The sequence below is a fragment of the Chrysemys picta genome, chromosome 7, assembly GCF_011386835.1.
Source record: "Chrysemys picta bellii isolate R12L10 chromosome 7, ASM1138683v2, whole genome shotgun sequence".
Taxonomy (NCBI): Eukaryota; Metazoa; Chordata; order Testudines; family Emydidae; genus Chrysemys; species Chrysemys picta.
Window position 1 is genome coordinate 86,622,209 of NC_088797.1, and position 22,254 is coordinate 86,644,462.

At 44.2% G+C, this 22,254-nt stretch overlaps 1 protein-coding gene across 3 annotated transcripts in view; it reads right to left on the reverse strand.

Moving 5' to 3' along the window:
* Positions 1-22,254, reverse strand: part of CDH23 (cadherin related 23) — a 533,292-nt gene that overhangs the window by 263,432 nt on the left and 247,606 nt on the right. For all 3 annotated transcript variants that reach the window (XM_065551950.1, XM_065551951.1, XM_065551952.1), the window contains one exon: positions 10,834-10,912. In XM_065551950.1, coding sequence (XP_065408022.1) covers positions 10,834-10,912 — 79 coding nt within the window. The remainder of the gene's footprint in view (positions 1-10,833; positions 10,913-22,254) is intronic.

The window sequence follows — 22,254 nt, forward strand, 5'->3', positions numbered from 1 at the left end:
TTGCGTCTCCTGTCTCCCAAGAGCAACAACAAACAGACAAAGGGAAAGTTTTCCCCCCAATTTTAAAAAGTTCTAGCCCTCCCATTGGCTCTTTTGGTCAGGTGCCCACTCCCTTCTTTTTACCTATGGGCTTTTTAACCCTTTACAGGTAAAGCAAGTAGATAACAGCAACCAAGAGGGATTTTACAGCTAACTGGCTGGCTGGATGTCCATAAAAGGAAGCTACCCCCCTTCTTTCATTTATCACCCCCTCCATTTTAGAACACAAGCAAAGTTATTCAAAGGGGAAAAGGAGATTATTATTTTAGCTTAATAATGTTACAAAGAAGGATGGAAACATACCATGTCACCACAGACCATAGACTGGATCCTCCCCTCAACTATTCTACCAGCCCAAAGCTCCCTAAAGCCCGCTTAACCAGTCAAAGGAGGATCTGCCCTGTGTAAAAGGATTCTCAGGTAGCACTGAGCTGCCATACTGGCTTCTGTGCTACCCTTCCCTCTACAGCCAGTACAGGGGATGTGGCTGGGGGAAAGAGCGCCTTGACCAACTCATCCCTGCACCCCAGGAATCCCAGATTGCTGTAACAACTACTTGGGGTCCCTGGCAACCAGTGTAAGTTAGCAGCCTGTAGACAGCTCTCTCACCTGTGATGGGGGACTGGCCCAGCACAGAACAGCCCCAACACGAGGGGAGCAACCACATCCTCCTCAATTGCTCCAAGTCACAACTCAGGATGCAGGCCCATAAATGAAACATCAAAACCTGAATGATTTGTTTAATGCCACTTGAAAGGGGGAAACATGATTGAGTTTTGCATACACCAAACCACAACTGTCCAAGTCCTTCTCCACTGGATATGGACTAGTCCCGAGTGCTGTAGATTTTTCACTTTACCTGATTTCACAAAATGCTAGTGGTACTTTTGTCAGATACACCATTTAGACATTACCCCCATAATCACTGGAAGTTATTCTATACAGGTGAGGGAATAGGCTTTCCTCATTCTGATTTACGGTGTTCAAGTATACACATGCTTGTGCCTCTGCACTTTTGCATTTACCATCCCACAAGCTTTTAGGGTAGCAGAATGGAACCAATTTTGTAGTTCTCACCCCTTGTAACTACACATGGCATCACACAGCAGGCAAGTGGGGGAAGACCCAATTTGAAACAGATGCCCATTGATGCATAAGTCACTGGATTTGGGTTTTACATATTGGGGGTGAGGGGTGGCATTAAGTTTGCCTACCATGGCTTGAGTACCATCGAAGTTCCTTTGGTGTCTAGTTAATTATGAAAATCCTGCTGTTAAAATGCCATTAAAATCACCATATCTTAGGTGGATTCAGTTGCTGCTAGTATGAAAACGTGCTGCTCTCCAATGACCTGATCCTGCAAAATACTACGCAACCTCCATTCCCACTGACTTCAAGAGTAGTTAAAGGTACTCCATATCTAACAAGGGGTGCTCGGCACCATACAATTGGCTCCTAAGTAAGGAACTGGTAGGTGAGGTTCTGTTCTGAAATGCAGCACCTCTTTCCCTCAGCTTCAGTTCTCAGAGTTCTGTATAAGTCAGAGTTGCATGAAACCAATTTTTTTCAGAGAAATTTCACTATTTCTATAGCAAAAACAGCTTTCTGAGGCAAGATGATAGTTCTCCACCTGCAAAAACTGCCTTTCCTTTTCCAGAAAGACTGGGTGAAAATGAAAGTGTTCAGCTTTTTGTTAGAGTCCCAAACCCCAGGATTATTCTCCAGCTGTGTCAGTGCTGAGCATTTCCTTACACAACTCTGCTAACAGTCCCAGTTTCTTATTAGCAAACCAATAGACATTTTTCATCTCAGTGGTGTCACCTGAGCTACTGTGTCATTCCAGGAGCTGCAGGTTAGGGGGCGAAGGGCTCCCATTGGTGGAACAGCAGATGAGGAAGCTCAGAACTGAATGAACAGAGACTGTCAACCAATCCCCAGGTGGAGAAAAAAAAGTTCTTTAGGTGAAAGCTGAGTCCAGTTAGTGGGGCAGTGGGAGAGAGAAGCCAATGTGAAACATTAGGGAAGAAGTACTCAGCTCGTGGTAGGTACTGTGGTGAAGATGTAGAACAGCCTGGAGTCAAACACCAAGAATATAGAGCCCGAGCCTCAGCTGGCATATCCTGAATCTCTCACCTTGCCCACCACACGACTCAGGTTACCCCAACAATGAAAGTTCTGGTTCTCACACGCTAGTAGCATTTCCCCAATACATTGGTGGTCACTCAGTGCCCGGGCCATGGGGGCCCCCACTTGTGTGGCCTTGCGCAGCCATAGACAGCAGCAGTCACTGGGTGCCTTGCAGTCTGGAACACTGGAGCTGCTTGCTCCCACTTCCCCCCAGGGGACAGGATGCTGAAAACAGGATGGGGGGGGGAACAATAGTTAAAATGGCACAATGGGATTCTGAGAGTTGTAAATGCATCAGCTAATGTCCAGCCAACTTTAGTTTCTCTCTTTCTAGAGGCTAGTGAGGCCCTGAACACCCAAACACTAGTTTTGCTGCCTTCCCATTACCTGGTGCACCCTGGATGGTTCCAGGAAATCAATCACCCTTAGCCCAGAGAGCTCCCCTAAATGAAAAGTCTTATCTAGAACATGTCATGTTATATAACAAGTCACTTGCTTTGCCTGGAAAATGAAAGATGATGAGGCAGAGTCCTCGGGACAGAGGCTATCTCCATAAATCTGCCACAAAAGGAGTCGTGGATTAGTTTGCTGAATTAATGATCTGTCCTTCAAACGGAGCCCTGACCTCAACTGCTGAGCATCGCCAACCTGCCAAGGCAGCTAGTGAACTTCGATAAGGGAGAGATTCTGTACAGCAGTGTGAGAAGGCTGGTTGCAGTCTGATTTTTGGATGGCATTCAGTGTTAACTGGCATGTACCCACATAACCATCATTATGTTCACCACTGCGCCCTACTAGAAGCTCTCTCTCGTTCTTTCAGGCTCAGATGTTATTTATTTTCTCTTGGTTTTCGTATTGTTGACCTGGTTTGTGAGGAATCAAGAAAGGTTTTGACTCTGAGTTTGTGTGTGTTAATTGCTTGTTAGGAGAGAAATGAGTGGACTTAGATCAAGGACAGTTTTTTCCTAATTTAATTCCACTTACAGTATGCACAGGGATCCGTATTACCCTGAGCAATGTTGGATATAAGCAAAATCATCAGCAAAGCTTACACTGCACCGGTGTAGCCCCACATGCAGAATCCAAGAAAAATAGCCTGCAGCCAGTCTCCTTGCCCCTCGCCAACATTTTTTTCATGATATTGATTCTACAGCCATGACCTCTCTAGGGAAACATGCAGAAAAATTCCCATCATTGCTATCCATGGTTCTGCTCCACTAATGGAAGCCCTAGTGTAGACAAGTCTTTGGTGGCTTCTGATATTGCTATCTCCATACTGGTTAAGTGTAGAGTTTAGAGAAAGTTTTAAAATTTGGATTTTTCAATGAAATTATTCATTAAAATTTGAATGTCAAAAAAATTGTCAAAATAGTTATTTTCATGGATAGAAGCATATTAATTGACTTAGGAAAAACAAATTTAAAAAAAGGATTTCTCCATTGAGGGAAGAAATCTTTAAACTAGTATGTAGCCAAGCCAGCCAGCTAGCTGGAAATAGTGGACTCCTCAGCTATGCCAACCAAGAAAAAAGGCATACGGATGAGAACATTGGATTCTGTATGATTTCAGACTTCAATATCTTTGTAACCAAACAGTATATGATTACACCTTAAGACTTATTTTATATGGTTAATCTTGTAGTTTTATTGTTTTCCTGTCATGAGAACCTTGTGCTTGTAGATAGCTGCATAAATAAGAGCGTCTGCAGTATATCGTGAAGAACAATCTAATGCACATCTAACAGAGGTGGGGGGCTGAAATGGACAATGTTAACTTACGATTCAGAATTTTTTTTTAAAATGTCCTTCCCAGTGATATTAACACCATAACTTATTAAAACGGAAAGAATGATAAACATCCAGTTTACTTGTTGCTGTACTTTCACAGTGTGGACAATAAAAACAGACTAAATTAGTAGATAATAGAGATAGTGTTGCCTAGACACTAGCACTAGCAAACTCAGGAGACCTGGGTTCTATTCCCAGCTCTGTCACTAGTCTTTTGGTTGACCTGGGACAGGTCACTTCCCATCCCTATGCCTTGGTTTCTCCATCTGTCAAGTGGAGATAGTGAGGTTTATCTTCTTTTGTAAAGCACCTTGAGATCTACTGATGAGATGTGCTGTATAAGAGCTAGCTAGCAATTATTATTATTCATTTTCACTTTTGCTTACAGTCACTTGCTAATTCAATTAACTTCCTGATACCCATATGTTATACAGCTTTGCAAAATTGTCATGAAAATTTACCTGCCTAGGCACAAAATCTACTCATTGACTTTTACTATAATGATTAAGGATAATGACGAATTAATGATGTTTTATTTGACTGCCAGAAAACTATTCGCCTTGTGTGAGTAGAATTTTGCAAGGATGCATTAACAGAATGGTTCAATGTTTGGAATATAAAACATGAGAAGGTAACGTATTCCTTCAAAAAAAAAAAACTATTGGCATGGAAATTTTAAAGAGACTTGATTCAAAAGAAGTCAGAGTCATTTCTGTTCATGCTTATTTTTATAAAATTTAAATGTTGAGCCTAAATTGACCTGCCAGCATGAGTTTAATGAATCATGAATTTAAAGTACCTTTCTCTTAAGTGGAACAGACAGAGGGCTAGTCATCTACAACTGTGATTTTGTAACTGGCTAGAGGAAGCATCCTCTTAACAAGTTACAAGTAACTGTTCAGGCTGTGGCCACATCATAGCTTTTCTGCCATTAAAACTAAACTTGTGCACCCAGCCATACCATACACTTCCTGACTATGTTTGTATTAGTGCATTCTGCAGACATATGAGTAACTATCCCCTAATGTGTCAGCAGGAGAGAGAGTGCCCCAAAGACATGAACATAGGGCAGTACCAGCAACACATGGGGCAATGCACTCTGCGGTGTCACAATCTGGCCAATCCCATTCCATAGGCACTGTTAGGAGGTCCACAAATAGAGCATGCTGTGCTGGTAATAGATTCCCGTGAGCTTAGCCTTGGTCTCTGGCATGGATGAAACACTGTTAGCAGATGAGGTTACTAACCAGGCTTAATCATGATGTTGTTTGTGAACACAAACCACGTCCGTAATTGGTTACAACTCAGTTAAAAGCAGAAGCAGGGAACCTAGAGGTTTTATCCCAGAATACAGTTTTCAGGAAATCTTTGGTTTAAGGCAAAGGCAGTGAGGGACTCAGAGTGAGGGAGCAACATTCCTTTATCCCATCTCAGGACACGGATTACTAGGAGTCTTCATTGCTTTGTGTTTCAACATGGTACACCTGATTCTGCTCTTGCGCTGGGGTAAATGAGGAGCAAAATTAAAGATATGCCATTTGAAACCGGCGTAAATGAGATTAGAATTAGGCCCAATATGCTTCAACTTGTTCTCTGGCATACATTAGACAATCCATTCGCCTGGTGCTCCATACATACCTTTAAATTCAAATCCTTCTCTTTTACTGGGCACTTAATCTGTCCATGAATGTGCTGCTCCTCAGACCTCAGCAACACTACCATACTGGAAAGTGCTGAGGTTATCAGGAGGGATGACAGATGGACAGTTTCAAAAATATTTTTAAATTCCTGTGTTTTCAACTTTCCCAAAAAATGCAAAACAGTTTAATCGCTTGTGGCTTTGATGTGTTCTTAATGATTGTCTCCGACAGTAGCTGCCCCCCCCACCCCCACCCAGATCCATGGGCAGCGATTAAGTTATTGGCATATTCAAGCAAATCCAAGTGTCTTTGTGTCTGACTGTGACTGTCAATTCACAACACACACACGCACGCATTTTTGGTTTATTCCCACTATATCTTGACTGGGTAATGGTTGGACCTGCACAGACAAGACAGTTACACTAGCCAGGTGACAGAACATATTCCCAAAACAGGTTAACGGCTACTTTGTAAGAAAGGAATAAAACAAAAGTATAAACATAGCACGTGTAAAGCTGAAATTTGGGGATTGTTTGCTTGCTTTTAAAAACCAGCCATGGGGTTTTAATAGAGTAGAGAGCCTGATGTGAACATGAGCAAACTTAGCTGACCTGTAAAATGCATGCATGCTCATTTGGTTTGCAGATTTGGGCCAGCAGACAGAAAAATATTTCAAATCTAGGCAGTCTGTTTTGTATAGCAGTTGACAAGCTAAAGGAAAATACCTAAAAGTGAAGTGAAATGAAAAATCACATTTCTTCAAAGCTAAAATTTAGGCTTCCCAGATGGGTCTGTAATACTGTTCTTAGTTCCCTTTCACACTGACTAGAGCAGTGATACTGACACCTCAGTGGTTCAGGAGCCAAATTAGCAATCAACACTACCCAAAAGAGCCACAGTAGTGTGAATTTATTGTTCCATTTACTATAGTACTGTAGATTCATATTTAAACAGTATGACAGGGGAAATATTTAGTTTATATATATTATTCTCACAGCAAAATGACTAAGTATTATTTTATCAACTGCAATTGGTTAATAAAATAGTAAAAGCATCCTGATTGGTTAATAACTTAGATTGGTTAATAATTAAATCACACTGTTTTAATATCATATGGTATTGTTTTTAAAAGGATCATCTACTTGAGGGGAAGCTATTAAGAATTCTTCTGTGACATAAAAATCAATTAAAATTCAAAGTAAAGAATGGATGGGTGAGAAAACCAGGCCACAACAAAGAACATGAGATCGCTTGGGAACCTCTCAGAGCAGAGGGAACAGGCCAAGTGGGGTTCATGTCTTGTCAGTGTCCAGCCTTTTGGCAAGAAGAGTGAGCTCTAGGCTGACAGCAATTACAGAATACTCCCCAAAAGTCAGAGGGATGAGAAAGGCCATGTTCACACCACAAATTTCCCTCAATCCTAAAGATTTTTCAAGGCCAATCCATAGCTATGCTCCAGGGAACTTGATTTTAGAAGCACAAGGCAACCTGTGTGGAAAGAGAGAAATGTTGTTGGAAATTCTGCTCACGCATGATGTAGCTGAGCATAACAGGTTGCCGAAAGCAGTGAAAACATGCAGTATCATGTAAGGGCTGAGTCTACACTAGATTTATTGGGAAGTTTCCCACTGTTCCATTATTACCAGTGCGACTCTGAACGTAGGCAGTAGCACTAATGTAGGCAGGGCATTGGGGATATTACTACCGCATAGTCTAATGCTCCTTAGAGCAGGCCTACAGATCAAATGGGTAAAAATGCTTGTGATCATCGGCGCTTTGTTTACACTTGTGTTCCCAGCATTGCCAACCCTAGGGGGAGATTTCCCCTAAAAGTCTAGTGCATAAAAGGCCAAGGAGGAACCTGCTCCTCTCCCCGACATCTCTGGGCCACATAGGAACGAATGAAAGGGATAGGAGCAGCAAAGCTGTCAATTAGGAACACAGGCAAAAGCTTCAATTTTGCAAGTGGGAAAACCAAGTGTCATTATTAATGGGAATACACATTTATCTCAAGACAAACTCAACAGCCAAGCCAGCGGAGAAATGTAAAGGTGATAGCTATATACTGAACAGCACTCAGAAAATGACGTTCCAGAGGATTAGCCTACAGAATGGATCTTGGGAGAGGAGTAATTGAATAACAGAGCCTTTCACTTCTAGGTCATGGGTTTGAATGCAGCACAGGTCAGCAGTTGCAGAAAGTCTTTGCCATCTGAAGGTTGCTTGATGGCCTCTGTGAAATGATTTTGTGGTCCCAGTCTAGTTCCCAGTGAATCAGTGTCTACATCACAAAAAACCCACCACTGCAATTTGCTCTGATTGATATCCCTATGTGACAGGTCAGCATCAATTGTTCAGTTAATACATACTGTATGTATATCAGAAAAAAACGTTAGAAGGGAATTATACAAATGTATAATCCCAGTATCTTTAAAGGTAGATTGAGCTGGATTCAGACTAAAACTTCCAGCCAGGGACAACGGACATGAAAGCCAGGATCAAGCCACCCTGACCCTTCAGGCTGATTGAGGTGCAGGCAATATCAAAGACATATTTGAAACACTAGGCTTTGAGAAAGAAAACTCTGAAGTAACTCCAGAGTGAGATGTGGAGGGGAGGGTGAGAATTTTGAGCAGACACAGGGTACAATAGTCATTGCATGGAGGACACAGATTGTTACATTTCACCAAAGAGGAGACACCTGCTCAAACACTCCATTGCTGAAATGCTGCTGTAACCTAGCCCTAGTCATAACTTGATATGACACTGGATTTTGTCCAAACCACCATTATTAAAAGGCATCACAAAGTATGAAGAGCTGGGATCCCAGAGAGGAAGGGCGACATGGGACACCTGAGATGCAAGGCCATGTCCCTCAAATAGAGGTCTGCAAAAGGGGTCATTGTCAAGCTGAAGAGAAAGGATGTATGTATGGGAAACAGAAGATAATGATTATTTCCTTGTAACTACCTGCATGGTATCTATCTAGAGGAGCTGATGCAGGTATCTTATCTCTATGTATCTTAGCCTTGAGCTACTGGAATCCATGCAGAAAGGAGAATTGCATTCAGGTTTTTTCTGAAGTCAGATTCTATCTTTATTAATCAAGTTTTACTATAACTCAAGTGGTTTTAGATTGCTTGGGAATTTCACACAGATCACTTCAAAGAAGCAATTAAAGGGCATAGATTAAGCAAACCTCTCCCACAAGGAGTTGTTTTCTGGCCCATTGTCCCAGTGAAGCATGGGAAATGCCCACTGACCAAGGAGAAGAAGAACTGAGGGCATAATGTGATGGCAACCCCAGGAGAAAGAAGAATACGTATGGGAGTGTGAATTACTCCCTCACCCTTTGATGTGGTACATACAGGTAGGGTTAAGAGAGACTGGTGGTGGGAGGTGAAAGCCAGCTCTTACACTATTAATCCAGCTTCTTTCACCAGTACTAAATTCATTGAAAAAATAGCAAGTAGCCATACCAGCTTGTGCTGTAATCTCACAAGTAAAGCAGAGTCATGCCGGGCCGGGCCAATACTTTAATGGGAGATAACTAGGGAACATTTAGGTGTTGCAGAAAATGGTCTCAGTAATTCAGCAGGTAATACATCACACTATTTCCATAACTATATCAATAAAATGGCAACTGTATCAATAACAAAATGCTTATGCCTAACCATCTGCAGACATCCCTTTTGGTGCAGTATGAAATGGAACTATTCCTTAGTGATGACCATACTTAAACTTTTGTTTTACTCCATCACTTGTAAGTTATGCAGTGATCCTTAACTCATGAAAAAAGAACAGGAGTACTTGTGGCACCTTAGAGACTAACAAATTTATTAGAGCATAAGCTTTCGTGGACTACAGCCCACTTCTTCGGATGCAGAATGGAACATATATTGAGGAGATATATATACAGACCCGCAGGTCTGTCACTGAATGACCAGACAGGTTAAAGTGTTCTCCCACTGGTTTTTGAGTATTTTGATTCCTGATGTCAGATTTGTGTCCATTAATTCTTTTGCGTAGAGACTGTCCGGTCTGGCCAATGTACATGGCAGAGGGGCATTGCTGGCACATGATGGCATATATCACATTGGTAGATGTGCAGGTGAACGAGCCCCTGATGGTATGGCTGCGGGTGGCTATATTACAACAGAAAAACTTCAAAAACAGACTCCAACGAGAGACTGCTGAGCTGGAATTGATATGCAAACTAGACACAATCAACTCCGGATTGAATAAGGACTGGGAATGGCTGAGCCATTACAAACATTGAATCTATCTCCCCTTGTAAGTATTCTCACACTTCTTATCAAACTGTCTGTACTGGGCTATCTTGATTATCACTTCAAAAGTTTTTTTTCTCTTAATTAATTGGCCTCTCAGAGTTGGTAAGACAACTCCCACCTGTTTATGCTCTCTGTATGTGTGTATATATATCTCCTCAATATATGTTCCATTCTATATGCATCCGAAGAAGTGGGCTGTAGTCCACGAAAGCTTATGCTCTAATAAATTTGTTAGTCTCTAAGGTGCCACAAGTACTCCTGTTCTTTTTGCGGATACAGACTAACACGGCTGCTACTCTTTAACTCATGAAAATAACCATGTACCACACTGTCCACCATTACATATATTCTCTCTCTAAAAACAACACTATTATGGCCAAATGCCTAAGGGCTCTCCTAAGCCCCTTGCAGACCTGCTACTTTGTATAAGGTGAATTGCATACAGCCTTGAGCCAGTGGAATACATCCAGAACGGTGAACTGCATTCTCATATGAGCTAGACGCATCCAAAGGTGCACAAAGCAAGCAGCGCAGAGTCGGTGCTGAGGACATGGAAATGCATATAGCGGTCATGCTGCATGTACCTTGCATGTTACTAAACTCTGAAAGGTCACAATATAAAACATTGTCAAAAAGTAGGCAAAATAACTATTTCCACTGAAGAGAATTGAGATGTCACTAACAATGGATTGTGATGTCACTGAAGGCAAAAGAGGCTCATCAGAAAACAGAGAGATTTCAGTTATTCCAGTAGGTTTTGTTAATTAGCCTTGTTTGATATTAAAGAACTGACTACAGACCAATAACACCACAATTAAGTAGTTAGTTTAATAAAAATAGTTTTTCAAGTTTGGACAGAGTAGGTGAAAACTCTTTAAAAGGCCAATTCTCCCTCACCTCCAACATACGCCAACCATGGGCTCATGATACGGTCTCCACATGACTTACCTGAGACAATGGTGTATCCAATACCCCTGGGCCGTCCTTTGTCCTGGTCAATTGCCGTTATCATACGCACAGTTGTACCCTAGGAAGGAAAGGAAGATGTCAACGTTCCAGGCCTTGTAGACTTCCATTGTATCATTTTCCTGTGCTTTACTGTACTGCAGGATGTGTAACACTTATCTCACATGCACTCAGGGGATGAGAAGAACAGAGTGTATCACAGAACTTCATGACAAAGCAAGTATAACAGTTGAACTACATTGCTAATGTAATTTTTTTTTATAATGTTCTAAGTATTTGTGAGAATCAGGAGCTTCCTGCATACAGCGCCACTAAAGCAGCTTATTTCTGTCCTGCAACACCCTTAGCTATTCAAGTCCCGTGCCCCCCAAAAAACTCTGCCAAGATACCTTGATCTTGACCTGTAATACCCAAGGCAGAACTAGATCTGTAACACACAAGGTTGTCTGAGCAGATTGAGACGAATCATGTGGTAGTTTTGTGAAGTGAGCAAATGTCCACCAGGGACTATGATGACACCAACAAACTCATTTCACTGTCACTTGCCACCTACCTATAGTAGATGAATTTGAAACTAGGTCACCAAGGTGAATGTTGCAATTAATGGTTGAGCTGAAAGGGTCACTTAACACTGAGAGCTAAAACAGAGAAATCTCAGCAGAGGTTAAAGGAAGCTGTAGCACATTTAAGGCAAAAAGACTAAGGGTATGTCTACACTACGAAATTAGATCAAATTTATAGAAGCCAGTTTTATAGATATCGGTTTTATACAGTCGATTGTGTGTGTCCCCACATAAAATGCTCTAAGTGCATGAAGTCGGCGGACCGCGTCCACGGTACCGAGGCTATTGTCGACTTCCGGAGCGTTGCACTGTGGGTAGCTATCCCACAGTTCCCGCAGTCGCCGCTGCCCATTGGAATTCTGGGTCGAGATCCCAATGCCTGATAATGCAAAACAGTGTCGCGGGGGGTTCTGGTACATGCCGTCAGACCCCTCCCCTCCGTCAGAGCAACAGCAGACAATTGATTCACGCCTTTTTACCTGGGTCACCTGTGCAGACAACATACCATGGCAAGCATGGAGCCCGCTCAGCTCAGCTCACCGTCACCATATGTCATCTGGGTGCCGGCAGACATGGTACTGCATTGCTACACAGCAGCAGCTAATTGCCTTTTGGTTGTAGACGGTTCAGTATGACTGGTAGCCTTCATCGGCTATCTGGGTGCTGGCAGACGTGGGGTTGTATTGCTACACAGCAGCAGCCCCTTGCCTTTTGGCAGTAGATGGTGTATTAAGATTGATATCCGTCATCGTCGTATTCCAGTTCAATCAGAGGCACCTGGGCAGACATGCTTTGTCTCCTGGAAACTCAGTCCTGCCGGCAGTCCGATTGAACCGTCTTGACGATGATGGCTAGCAGTCGTAGTACAGTATCTTCTGCCAAGCACCCAGAAGATGCCAAGGGCTATCAGTCATGCTGCACCGTCTGCTGCCAGCTTAAGATGTAAAAAATAGATGTATTCATTTGCTTCCCCCTCCCTCCATGAAATCAACGGCCTGCTAAACCCAGGGTTTTGAGTTCAATCTTTGGGGGGGCCATTCTGTGTGACAGCTGTTTGTGTTTCTCCCTGATGCACAGTCACCTTTGTTGATTTTAATTCCCTGTACTGTACGCCATGTCGTCACTCGCCCCTCCCTCCGTCCGTCAGTTTCGCGCCTTTTTTCAGACCAGACGCCATAGCACTGGGATCATGGAGCCCGCTCAGATCACCGCGGCAATTATGAGCACTATGAACACCATGCGCATTGTCCTGGAGTATATGCAGAGCCAGGACATGCCAAAGCAAAACCAGGACCAGCCGATGAGGCGATTGCAGCGCGGCGACGAGACTGATGAGGAAATTGACATGGACACAGCCCTCACACAAGGTACGGGCCCCAGCAATGTGCAAATCATGGTGTTACTGGGGCAGGTTCATGCCGTGGAACGCCGATTCTGGGCCCGGGAAACAAGCACAGACTGGTGGGACTGCATTGTGTTGCAGGTCTGGGACGATTCCCATTAGCTGCGAAACTTTCGCATGCGTAAGGGCACTTTCAGGGAACTTTGTGACTTGCTTTCCCCTGCCCTGAAGCACCAGAATACCAGGATGAGAGCAGCCCTCACAGTTGAGAAGCAAGTGGCGATAGCCCTGTGGAAGCTTGCAACACCAGACAGCTACCGGTCAGTCAGGAATCAATTTGGAGTGGGTAAATCTACTGTGGGGGCTGCTGTGATCCAAGTTGCCAAAGCAATCAAAGACCTGCTGATATCAAGGGTAGTGACTCTGGGAAATGTGCAGGCCATAGTGGATGGCTTTGCTGCAATGGGATTCCCAAACTGTGGTGGGGCGATAGACGGAACCCATATCCCTATCTTGGCACCGGAGCACCAAGCCACCGAGTACATAAACCGCAAGGGGTACTTTTCAATGCTGCTGCAAGCCCTGGTGGATCACAAGGGATGTTTCACCAACATCAACGTGGGATGGCGGGAAATGTACATGATGCTCGCGTCTTCAGGCACTCTGGTCTGTTTCAAAAGCTGGAGAAAGGGACTTTCTTCCCGGACCAGAAAATAACCGTTGGGGATGTTGAAATGCCTATTGTGATCCTTGGGGACCCAGCCTACCCCTTAATGCCATGGCTCATGAAGCCGTACACAGGTAGCCTGGACAGTAGTCAGGACCTGTTCAACTAAAGGTTGAGCAAGTGCCAAATGGTGGTGGAATGTGCATTTGGATGTTTAAAAGTGCGCTGGCACAGCTTACTGACCACTCAGACCTCAGCGAAAAGAATATCCCCATTGTTATTGCTGCTTGCTGTGCGCTCCACAATATCTGTGAGAGTAAGGGGGAGACATTTATGGCGGGGTGGGAGATTGAGGCAAATCGCCTGGCCGCTGATTATGCGCAGCCAGACACCAGAGCGGTTAGAAGAGTACAGCAGGGCGCGGTGCGCATCAGAGAAGCTTTGAAAACAAGTTTTGTGACTGGCCAGGCTACGGTGTGAAACTTCTGTTTGTTTCTCCTTGATGAACCCTCCACCCCCCATCACCTGGTTCACTCTACTTCCCTGTAAACCAACCATCCCACCTCCCTCCCCGCTTCGAGCACCGCTTGCAGAGGCAATAAAGTCATTGTTACTTCACATTCATGCATTCTTTATTAATTCATCACACAACTAGGGGGATAACTGCCAAGGTAGCCCAAGAGGGGTGGGGGAGGAGGGAAGGAAAAGGACACACTGCAGTTTAAAACTTTAACACTTATTGAAGGCCAGCCTTCCGATGCTCGGACAATCATCTGGGGTGGAGAGACTGGGTGGCCAGAGGCCCCCCCACCGTGTTCTTGGGCATCTGGGTGAGGAGGCAATGGGACTTGGGGAGGAGGGCTGTTGGTTACACAGGGACTGTAGCGGCGGTCTCTGCTCCTGCTGCCTTTCCTGCAGCTCAACCATACATTGGAGCATATCAGTTTGATGCTCCAGCAGCCGGAGCATCGACTCTTGCCTTCTCTCTGCAAGCTGACGCCACCTATCATCTTCAGCCCACCACTTGCTCTGTTCATCCCGCGATTCAGCCCGCCACCTCTCCTCTCGTTCATATTGTGCTTTTCTGTAGTCTGACATTGACTGTCTCCACGCATTCTGCTGTGCTCTTTCAGTCTGGGAGGACATCTGGAGTTCCGTGAACATATCATCCCGAGTCCGCCGTTTTCTCCTTCTAATCTTTGCTAGCCTCTGCGAAGGAGAAACATTTGCAGCTGGTGGAGGACAAGGGAGAGTTAAAAAAAGACACATTTTAGAGAACAATGGGTACACTCTTTCACGTTAAATTTTGCTGTTCACATTACACAGCACATGTGCTTTCGTTACAAGGTCGCATTTTTCCTCTTATATTGAGGGCCTGCCGGTTTGGTGTGAGAGATCACTCACGCAGTGCCAGGCAACAGAATTCGGCTTGCAGGCAGCAATGGTAAGCCACAGTCTTTTGGCTTTTTTAACCCTCATAACATGTGGGAATGGTTTCAAACATTGGCGCCCTCATTTCCCATACCAAGGACCCGTTGGGTTGGCCATTTAAAATGGGTTTGCAATGTAAAAGGAGGGGCTGGGGTTTCCGGGTTAACATGCAACACAAACCCAAGTACCCCCCCCCACACACACACACACCCAATTTTCTGGGATGATCCCTTCACCCCTCCCCCCCCCACCGCGTGGCTAACAGCGGGTAACATTTCTGTTCAGCCGAGCAGGAACGGGCACCTCTGAATGCCCCCTTAATAAAATCACCCCATTTCAACCAGATGACCATGAATGATATCACTCTCCTGAGGATAACAAAGAGAGATAAGGAATGGATGTTGTCTGCATGCCAGCAAACACCGGGACCATATGCTGCCATGCTTTGTTATGCAATGATTCCAGACTATGTGCTACTGGCCTGGCGTGGTAAAGTGTCCTACCATGGTGAACGGGCTAAGGCAGCCCTCCCCAGAAACCTTTTGCAAAGGCTTTGGGAGTACATGAAGGAGAGCTTTCTGGAGATGTCCCTGGAGGATTTCTGCTCCATCCCCATACATGTTAACAGACTTTTCCAGTAGCTGTACTGGCCGCGATTGCCAGGGCAAATTAATCATTAATCATTAAACACGCTTGCTTTTAAACCATGTGTAATATTTACAAAGGTACACTCACCAGAGGTCCCTTGTGTGCCCTCAGGGTCTGGGAGCACGCCTTGGGTGAGTTCGGGGGTTACTGGTTCCAGGTCCAGGGTGATAAACATATCCTGGCTATTGGGGAAACCGGTTTCCCCGCTTCCTTGCTGTGAGCTATCTTCATTGTCTTCATCATCATCTTCCGCGTATCCCAAACCCGCTTCCCTGTTGCGTGTTTCTCCATTGACGGAGTGAAAGCACACGGTTGGGGTAGTGGTGGCTGCACCCCCTAGAATGGCATGCAGCTCCGTGTAGAAGCGGCATGTTTGCGGTTCTGCCCCAGACCTTCCGTTTGCCTCTCTGGCTTTGTGGTAGGCTTGCCTTAGCTCCTTAATTTTCACGCGGCACTGCTGTGCGTCCCTGTTATGGCCTCTGTCCTTCATGGCCTTTGAGACCTTTTCTAATATTTTGCCATTTCGTTTACTGCTACGGAGTTCAGCTAGCACTGATTCGTCTCCCCATATGGCGAGCAGATCCCGTACCTCCCGTTCTGTCCATGCTGGAGCTCTTTTGCGATCGTGGGACTCCATCATGGTTACCTGTGCTGATGAGCTCTGCGTGGTCACCCGTGCTCTCCACGCTGGGCAAACAGGAAATGAAATTCAAAAGTTCGCGGGGCTTTTCCTGTCTACCTGGTCAGTGCATCTGAGTTGAGAGTGCTGTCCAGAGCGGTCACAATGAAGCACTCTGGGATAGCTCCCGGAGGCCAATAACGTCGAATTCCGTTCACACTACCCCAAATCCGACCCACAAAGGCCGATTTTAGCGCTAATCCCCTTGTCGGAGGTGGAGTAAAGAAACCGGTTTAAAGGGCCCTTTAAGTCGAAAGAAAGGGCTTCATCGTGTGGATGTGTCCAGGCTTAATTCGATTTAACCCTGCTAAAGTCGACCTAAACTCGTAGTGTAGACCACGCCTAAGACTATAACAGATACACGGACTGGAGTTTTTAGTTTATAAGGAAACTTATACACTCTTTAATTTTAGAAAAAGGACTTCCATTGAGCAATAATTTCCTCAACTTGGGACTTCAGGACTCATATCCCACAAAGCAATCGTTTTCCCACCATACATTTCAACAATGGTCGATACATGGATTCTACCTGCCCATTTGATATTCAGCTCTGATTTTTTTTGGTTTTTGTCTTCAGTGTTCTTTGAATGAGGCTTTCTTGGCAACCAGTAATACTGATCAGGGCTGGCCAGCTACCTGATTGACTGGAAGAACTACAAAGATTTGTTACATTTTAATCGAAAACTATAGACAGAATGAGGGTCAGAACAAAGCTCAGAACAGGAGTCAGTCTACGGATGGTTGCTTCTGTCAGACAGCCATTTACACAAGCTCCTTCAGGAAAGTCACATGACGGGCAGTCCCGTGAAAAGCCAAAAGCATGGACAAGCCCAAGAGCCCCAAGTAAACAGTAAATGGACAAAGACTGACCAAGGATTAGTTTTAGTTTTTGAACCAGAAATGTTATTCATGTAGGTGAACTCACTATCTGGCTTCTCTAGCTTTGGCTTCACTTATGAGGCTGCGGTGAGTCCATGCATGGGCACATCGTGCACGCACAACATAGTAATTAATGTAGTGTGCACACATTTATGATTTTAAACTGCTCTGTTTTCATTGGTTTATTGAGAGCGGGAAAAGAGGCATTTATTTCACCCTGAGAGAAAATGTCAACAGTGGCATTTGCATGTCTAATGAGGAAGCGCGACACGCTAGCATTGGCTGCATTCCACCAATTTCACAATTCATCAGCTGAAGGCCGAACGTTGGAGCCCTAGAGTTTCCACCATTTATTTAACCAACCTTACTGTTTGGTTTTTTCTTTACAACTACAGCTTTTTTTATGAACTGCACTGAATTTAAAAAATTGTGCCACTGTGCATGCATGACAATGTGTGTAAGTAAGTGTGCGTGCAGTGCATATATGTGCAATTTGGGTCCCTATTGGTATAATGATGTACCCCGGTGTGGGGTGGCTAGGTGTATGCATACTTGCTCCTGTGTATGTGCTTGCATATATGTGTCTGTGCATGCCTGCCTAAGCATGTGCAAATATTTAAGCATGCAAAGATGCAATACCTGTCAGTGTCTGTGTGTGTGCACAAATCATACAAAGTACACAAGCCAAATAGAGGGGATCCTCATTGACAGTGCAGGAGATGGAAGTGATCCCATGACATCAAAATAATCTCATTTAGAAATTAAAAACAGCCTTGAGCTACCTCGGAGAAACCACCGAGAGAGCTTCTCCCACAGAAATTCAGACTTTCAGTCCCCCACTTTCAGAGCAGCAATCTTTCTGACTCCATGAAGCACAGAGGGACTAAGTGGAGAATAAATGGAACTGACTATAATAAAAGGGAAGTTCTTTGGGCCGTGTATATTTCTCTCCTCAACCTTCCATGGCATTTCAATAAACTCCAAGTAAATCTGCACTTTTATTTGATAGCATTAAGCATAATCCCCAGGTCACTGACCTTTGAGCAGCACTCAGCTCCTGGGATCCAGCAGCCACTAAAGAGCCTTTAAATTGCAGGAGTAATTGTGATTTCCAAATCTGCAAGTACAACTAAAGATGGTATTTGCAAGCAGCAGGGAAAGGGGAAACTGAGGCAGGTGGGAGCTGAGAGCTGGGATTTAGAGAGGAGAGGGAAGAAAGCAGAAAAGAGGAAGGGAGAGAGAAAGAGAGCAAGACTTAAATGCACACAATTCAGTGCTCATTCCTAAACATGGTACACTTCAATTTACTATTCCCACCGGAGAGGAGCCTCCAGTTGCTCAATGGCAAACTAAAGTGCTTCTCCATTCCAAAGACACTGGATGCAGCGCTGGCCTATCTGACAGTTCACTCATCACCTGTCAAAAGAGAAGGAGCAGCTCAGAATGATAAGTGTCAGAAGCTGTGCCATACATTTCAAAGGGAAAGCAACAGCTGGGGGAGGGGAACTAGTGATGGCACAGGAATAGTAATGGCCCTGTTTATTTTGGTGCAGGTTTATCCTACGAAAATCCACCATCTGTGGGTGCCAAGTGGGATGATCGTGGCCAGAAGCAGAAGCTAAGAGTACTGATGCTGCTGTCAGGGTTTACGGATTTTCTTTTTTAGAAAAACCCACCTGCAAGAGCCATGGGGTAACCCACAAGATAGATGGTATTTCACCAGCTGGTCATGAGGATTAAAGGACTGGCAACACTGGAAACTAGGGCTTTGGCTGGCTCTGGGGAGTCTGACACAGGTTTTCATGGAGTTGTTTTTGCAACTGTGGGTCAACCCTCTCTACTTCTCCCCACTCCTTGTGCCCTGCTGAAAAGAATTCACACTTTATCCATGGCAGTGAAACACACAGTACAGTGGATATGATGCCTCACCTCCACTGCTCAAACATCCGTTTCCCGAAAGCACAGAAGAGACAGCAATTGCCACCTGCTACACTTCCCTTTATGGCCTATCAGTCTGTGACTATCTTTCGCGCAGTCCTGTTTATATGATGCTTCCCCAACATCAATATGACGAGTGGAATGAAACTCCCAGGAGTTTGTAGGTCTCCCACTAATAACCTGATCCAAAACCCATCAAAGTCTTGAAAGTCTTTCCACTGAATTCAAAGTATCAGGTCCTAAATGCCCATCTTCAATTAATTGCTTTGTGTGAAATGAAACATGACAATATAGTCATGACCTGCCCTCACAGCTGAGCACCTGGGTAACAGCCTCAAATGCAGAGCACTTAACCACTATCCCAGAGCAAATTGTGATCTGCAGAAAAGCACTTCTAGAGCCAAGTAGCAGAGGGTTGGAAGGGAGCTGGATCTATGTGGCCCTAAGAAAGGCCTCTCTCTACACCCTATATTTTCTTTAGGCATCCTCATGTACCAGGCTTTTATTACATATTCTGATGTCCTGAAAAAGCTAAGAAATCCCTCCCCCCCAAAATTTGCCCTAATCCGTCCCATGTTTAGTTGGCGAATTTCAGGAATGATAGACATATCTGAAATCATGATAGCTAATTTCTGACGCTCCAATAGAAACTTGGCACCAACTTGGAGCTGTTTACACCTATGTTCTGCTGTGTCTCAGTGTACACGTAAGGGGAGCAGAAATGCAAATTGATGCAATTTCTCCATTTACTGCAAAGATCAAATGGGAAATAAAAAAATACTTCTGGAGCTCCATCCAGAAACATCCTCAGTATGTTAATAAATATAAAGGCAATCCATGGTAGCTGTACAGAGTGAAAGTGAAAGTCCTGACAGCTCCAACCTTGTTAGGTGCTCCCTCATATGAAGAAACTAAGTAATTGGTAAGTTTCCTCCTCGCTTACTCTGTCTCTCTCAACTCCTCTTGGATTGGCAGCTAGTTTCTTCCCTGGCTCTTCTTACAAGACACCCTAACTTTGTCTGTTGGATCATCACAAGATGAAAGCCTATTGTCCAGGAAACTCCAATACCAGGCAGGCAGTACCTCCATCTCTAAACCAGAGGTAACTCTGCCACTGTCACCTGGGAGAAGTCCATGTTATTATATACTCTATACTAGTGAGGTTCCCAAGCTGAATCAGGAAGTTCATGTCTACTGGTGGTAATCATCCATGTATCTGTCAGGTAAACTGGTGGCTGCAGCTACTCCTAAAAGCTCCCAATATTCTTACAGGGATTAACAACTCATCTGACTGTCAAGGAGGGGTGAGGCCATAACGTAAGGTCCCAAAGTAGAGGGTGTAAAATGGGAAGCAGAGTGCTGGAATACAGAATAACCCACTCCCACATGGATGGAAGGAGAAGATTTAAAAAGCAATAATCTGAAACAGCCCCATGCTTAAAAACCAGAAAAAGGAGAATTTTACATTAGCTAAATAAAGTTTGAGGGGTTTGAGGGAGGGTAAATAAATCCTTTTTTAATAAAACCCTGAGCTTTTAATAAAGTATTCACACTGATGGGCTGGAAATATTCTAAGAAGGAATTAACTGAGAGCTATCGATACTCTGGAGCGAAGATGGTACTGCTTCCACATTATTTCTTTAACTTACTGATTTGGGGGGTGGAGGGTAGGGAGTTTGGAGGTGACAAAGAATTAAAAGTATTTTAATTCTATTTTAAGGCGGATAAATGCCATGCTGCAATAAGGAACACATTATTCACTCACCTTGGAAAACCCAGTCAGGGACTAAAAATTACTGGGTCTCAGCATCTCTCACTGTTACACAGTTTCCTGTCTGGGATGCCAGTGTGGAATGCATTCGGGTGTGCCTCACCTTACCTCTTGCTGGGTGGATTGTTCCCATGCCCCCTCTGGAAAAGAAGCTGATGGTTTCTTGATTTAAAGTTCTTGGACAAGAGTGAGCTGTGGTCTGAATACAAAACTGGAGCCTGGAAGTCCTGGGTTATAGGACAGTGAGTCCTCTTTATGACTGGGGGTAAATCCCTTCTCTACACCTCCATTTACCTAGCTGTAAAATGGCCACATACTTACCAAATGATACAGGTTGTGAGGATTAACATCTGCAAAGCATTTTGAAGAAGAAAAGAACTCTATAGCACATATGCTGAGCATTACTGTAACTGTATGTATTCTGTTTTGGTTTGTCCAGGAGCCAGGGGAAATTTGTACTGTCCCGTTTGAGAATACACAGTGCATCAAGAAAGAATATGCAATGCCTAATGAGAAGACATATGCTCTCCCCATCTTTGCCTGCTAATGAATTCTAAGTGGAGGTGAGGGGAGGAGGAAATTTCTTTCTTCACAGTCTGAATAAGTATATGCAAAATGCTTTTGAATTCTAGTACAGTATCCCGAGCTCAGAAAAATAAGAACCACAGCAGCACTCTTCTCCTCTCTTCCTTCTTTTGTCACAGGATTAAGGACTTGAAAGGTGACCCTTGACCCCGTGTCAAGGCAGGAGGAGCCAGTGGGAGGGGGAGTGGATGCACTTCAGAAAGCTGCCATGGCAGAATCTGAGGCAAAAAAAATCCTACTTCTCACTCTTTATTTCCAGTCAATTCTAGTCAAAAGGCTGATAGGGATCTGTTTTCAGTAATTTGCTGCAGTTTATCCACTCCTTTCACCTTCTATCGGCTCTTCACTGACAGGCTGGCTGACATGCTGTTGCTTGAGTGAGGAAATTAAAATTTGATGCAGTAATCCCAAATAAGAAGATTTTATTAGGTAACATATACACTTTAGATTAGTTACTCTTGCCTGATACATAGATAGAGAAACACAGTTATGCTGTGCACCATAGATAAACAGAGAGAGACAGACAGAGCCAGAGAGGCTGGGGAAACTATCAGGAACCTTGTCCAAACCTTGTATGCACCCTTATGTCTACAATAGCAGAAACAACTTGTGTATATATTAGTCCAATATATCTGAAGAGGGATGCATATATCAGGTCAGAGTGCACAGTACACAGACCATAGTGTCCGGGTCAAGTTGAAGCCCATTTTGTGGCAGAAGTGAAATAAGCCCAGATGTCTCATCAAAATCCCTAGTGGACTTCTTTTTTCACATAACAAAACCACCACACAGTTTGACCGTTTTTATTCGGCACATCCACAACTGAATACCCAGGGTGTTATAGGTCAGGACGGAGGTGCATTTGGGAGGCTTTCACAGTCCATGTACGCATCATAATAG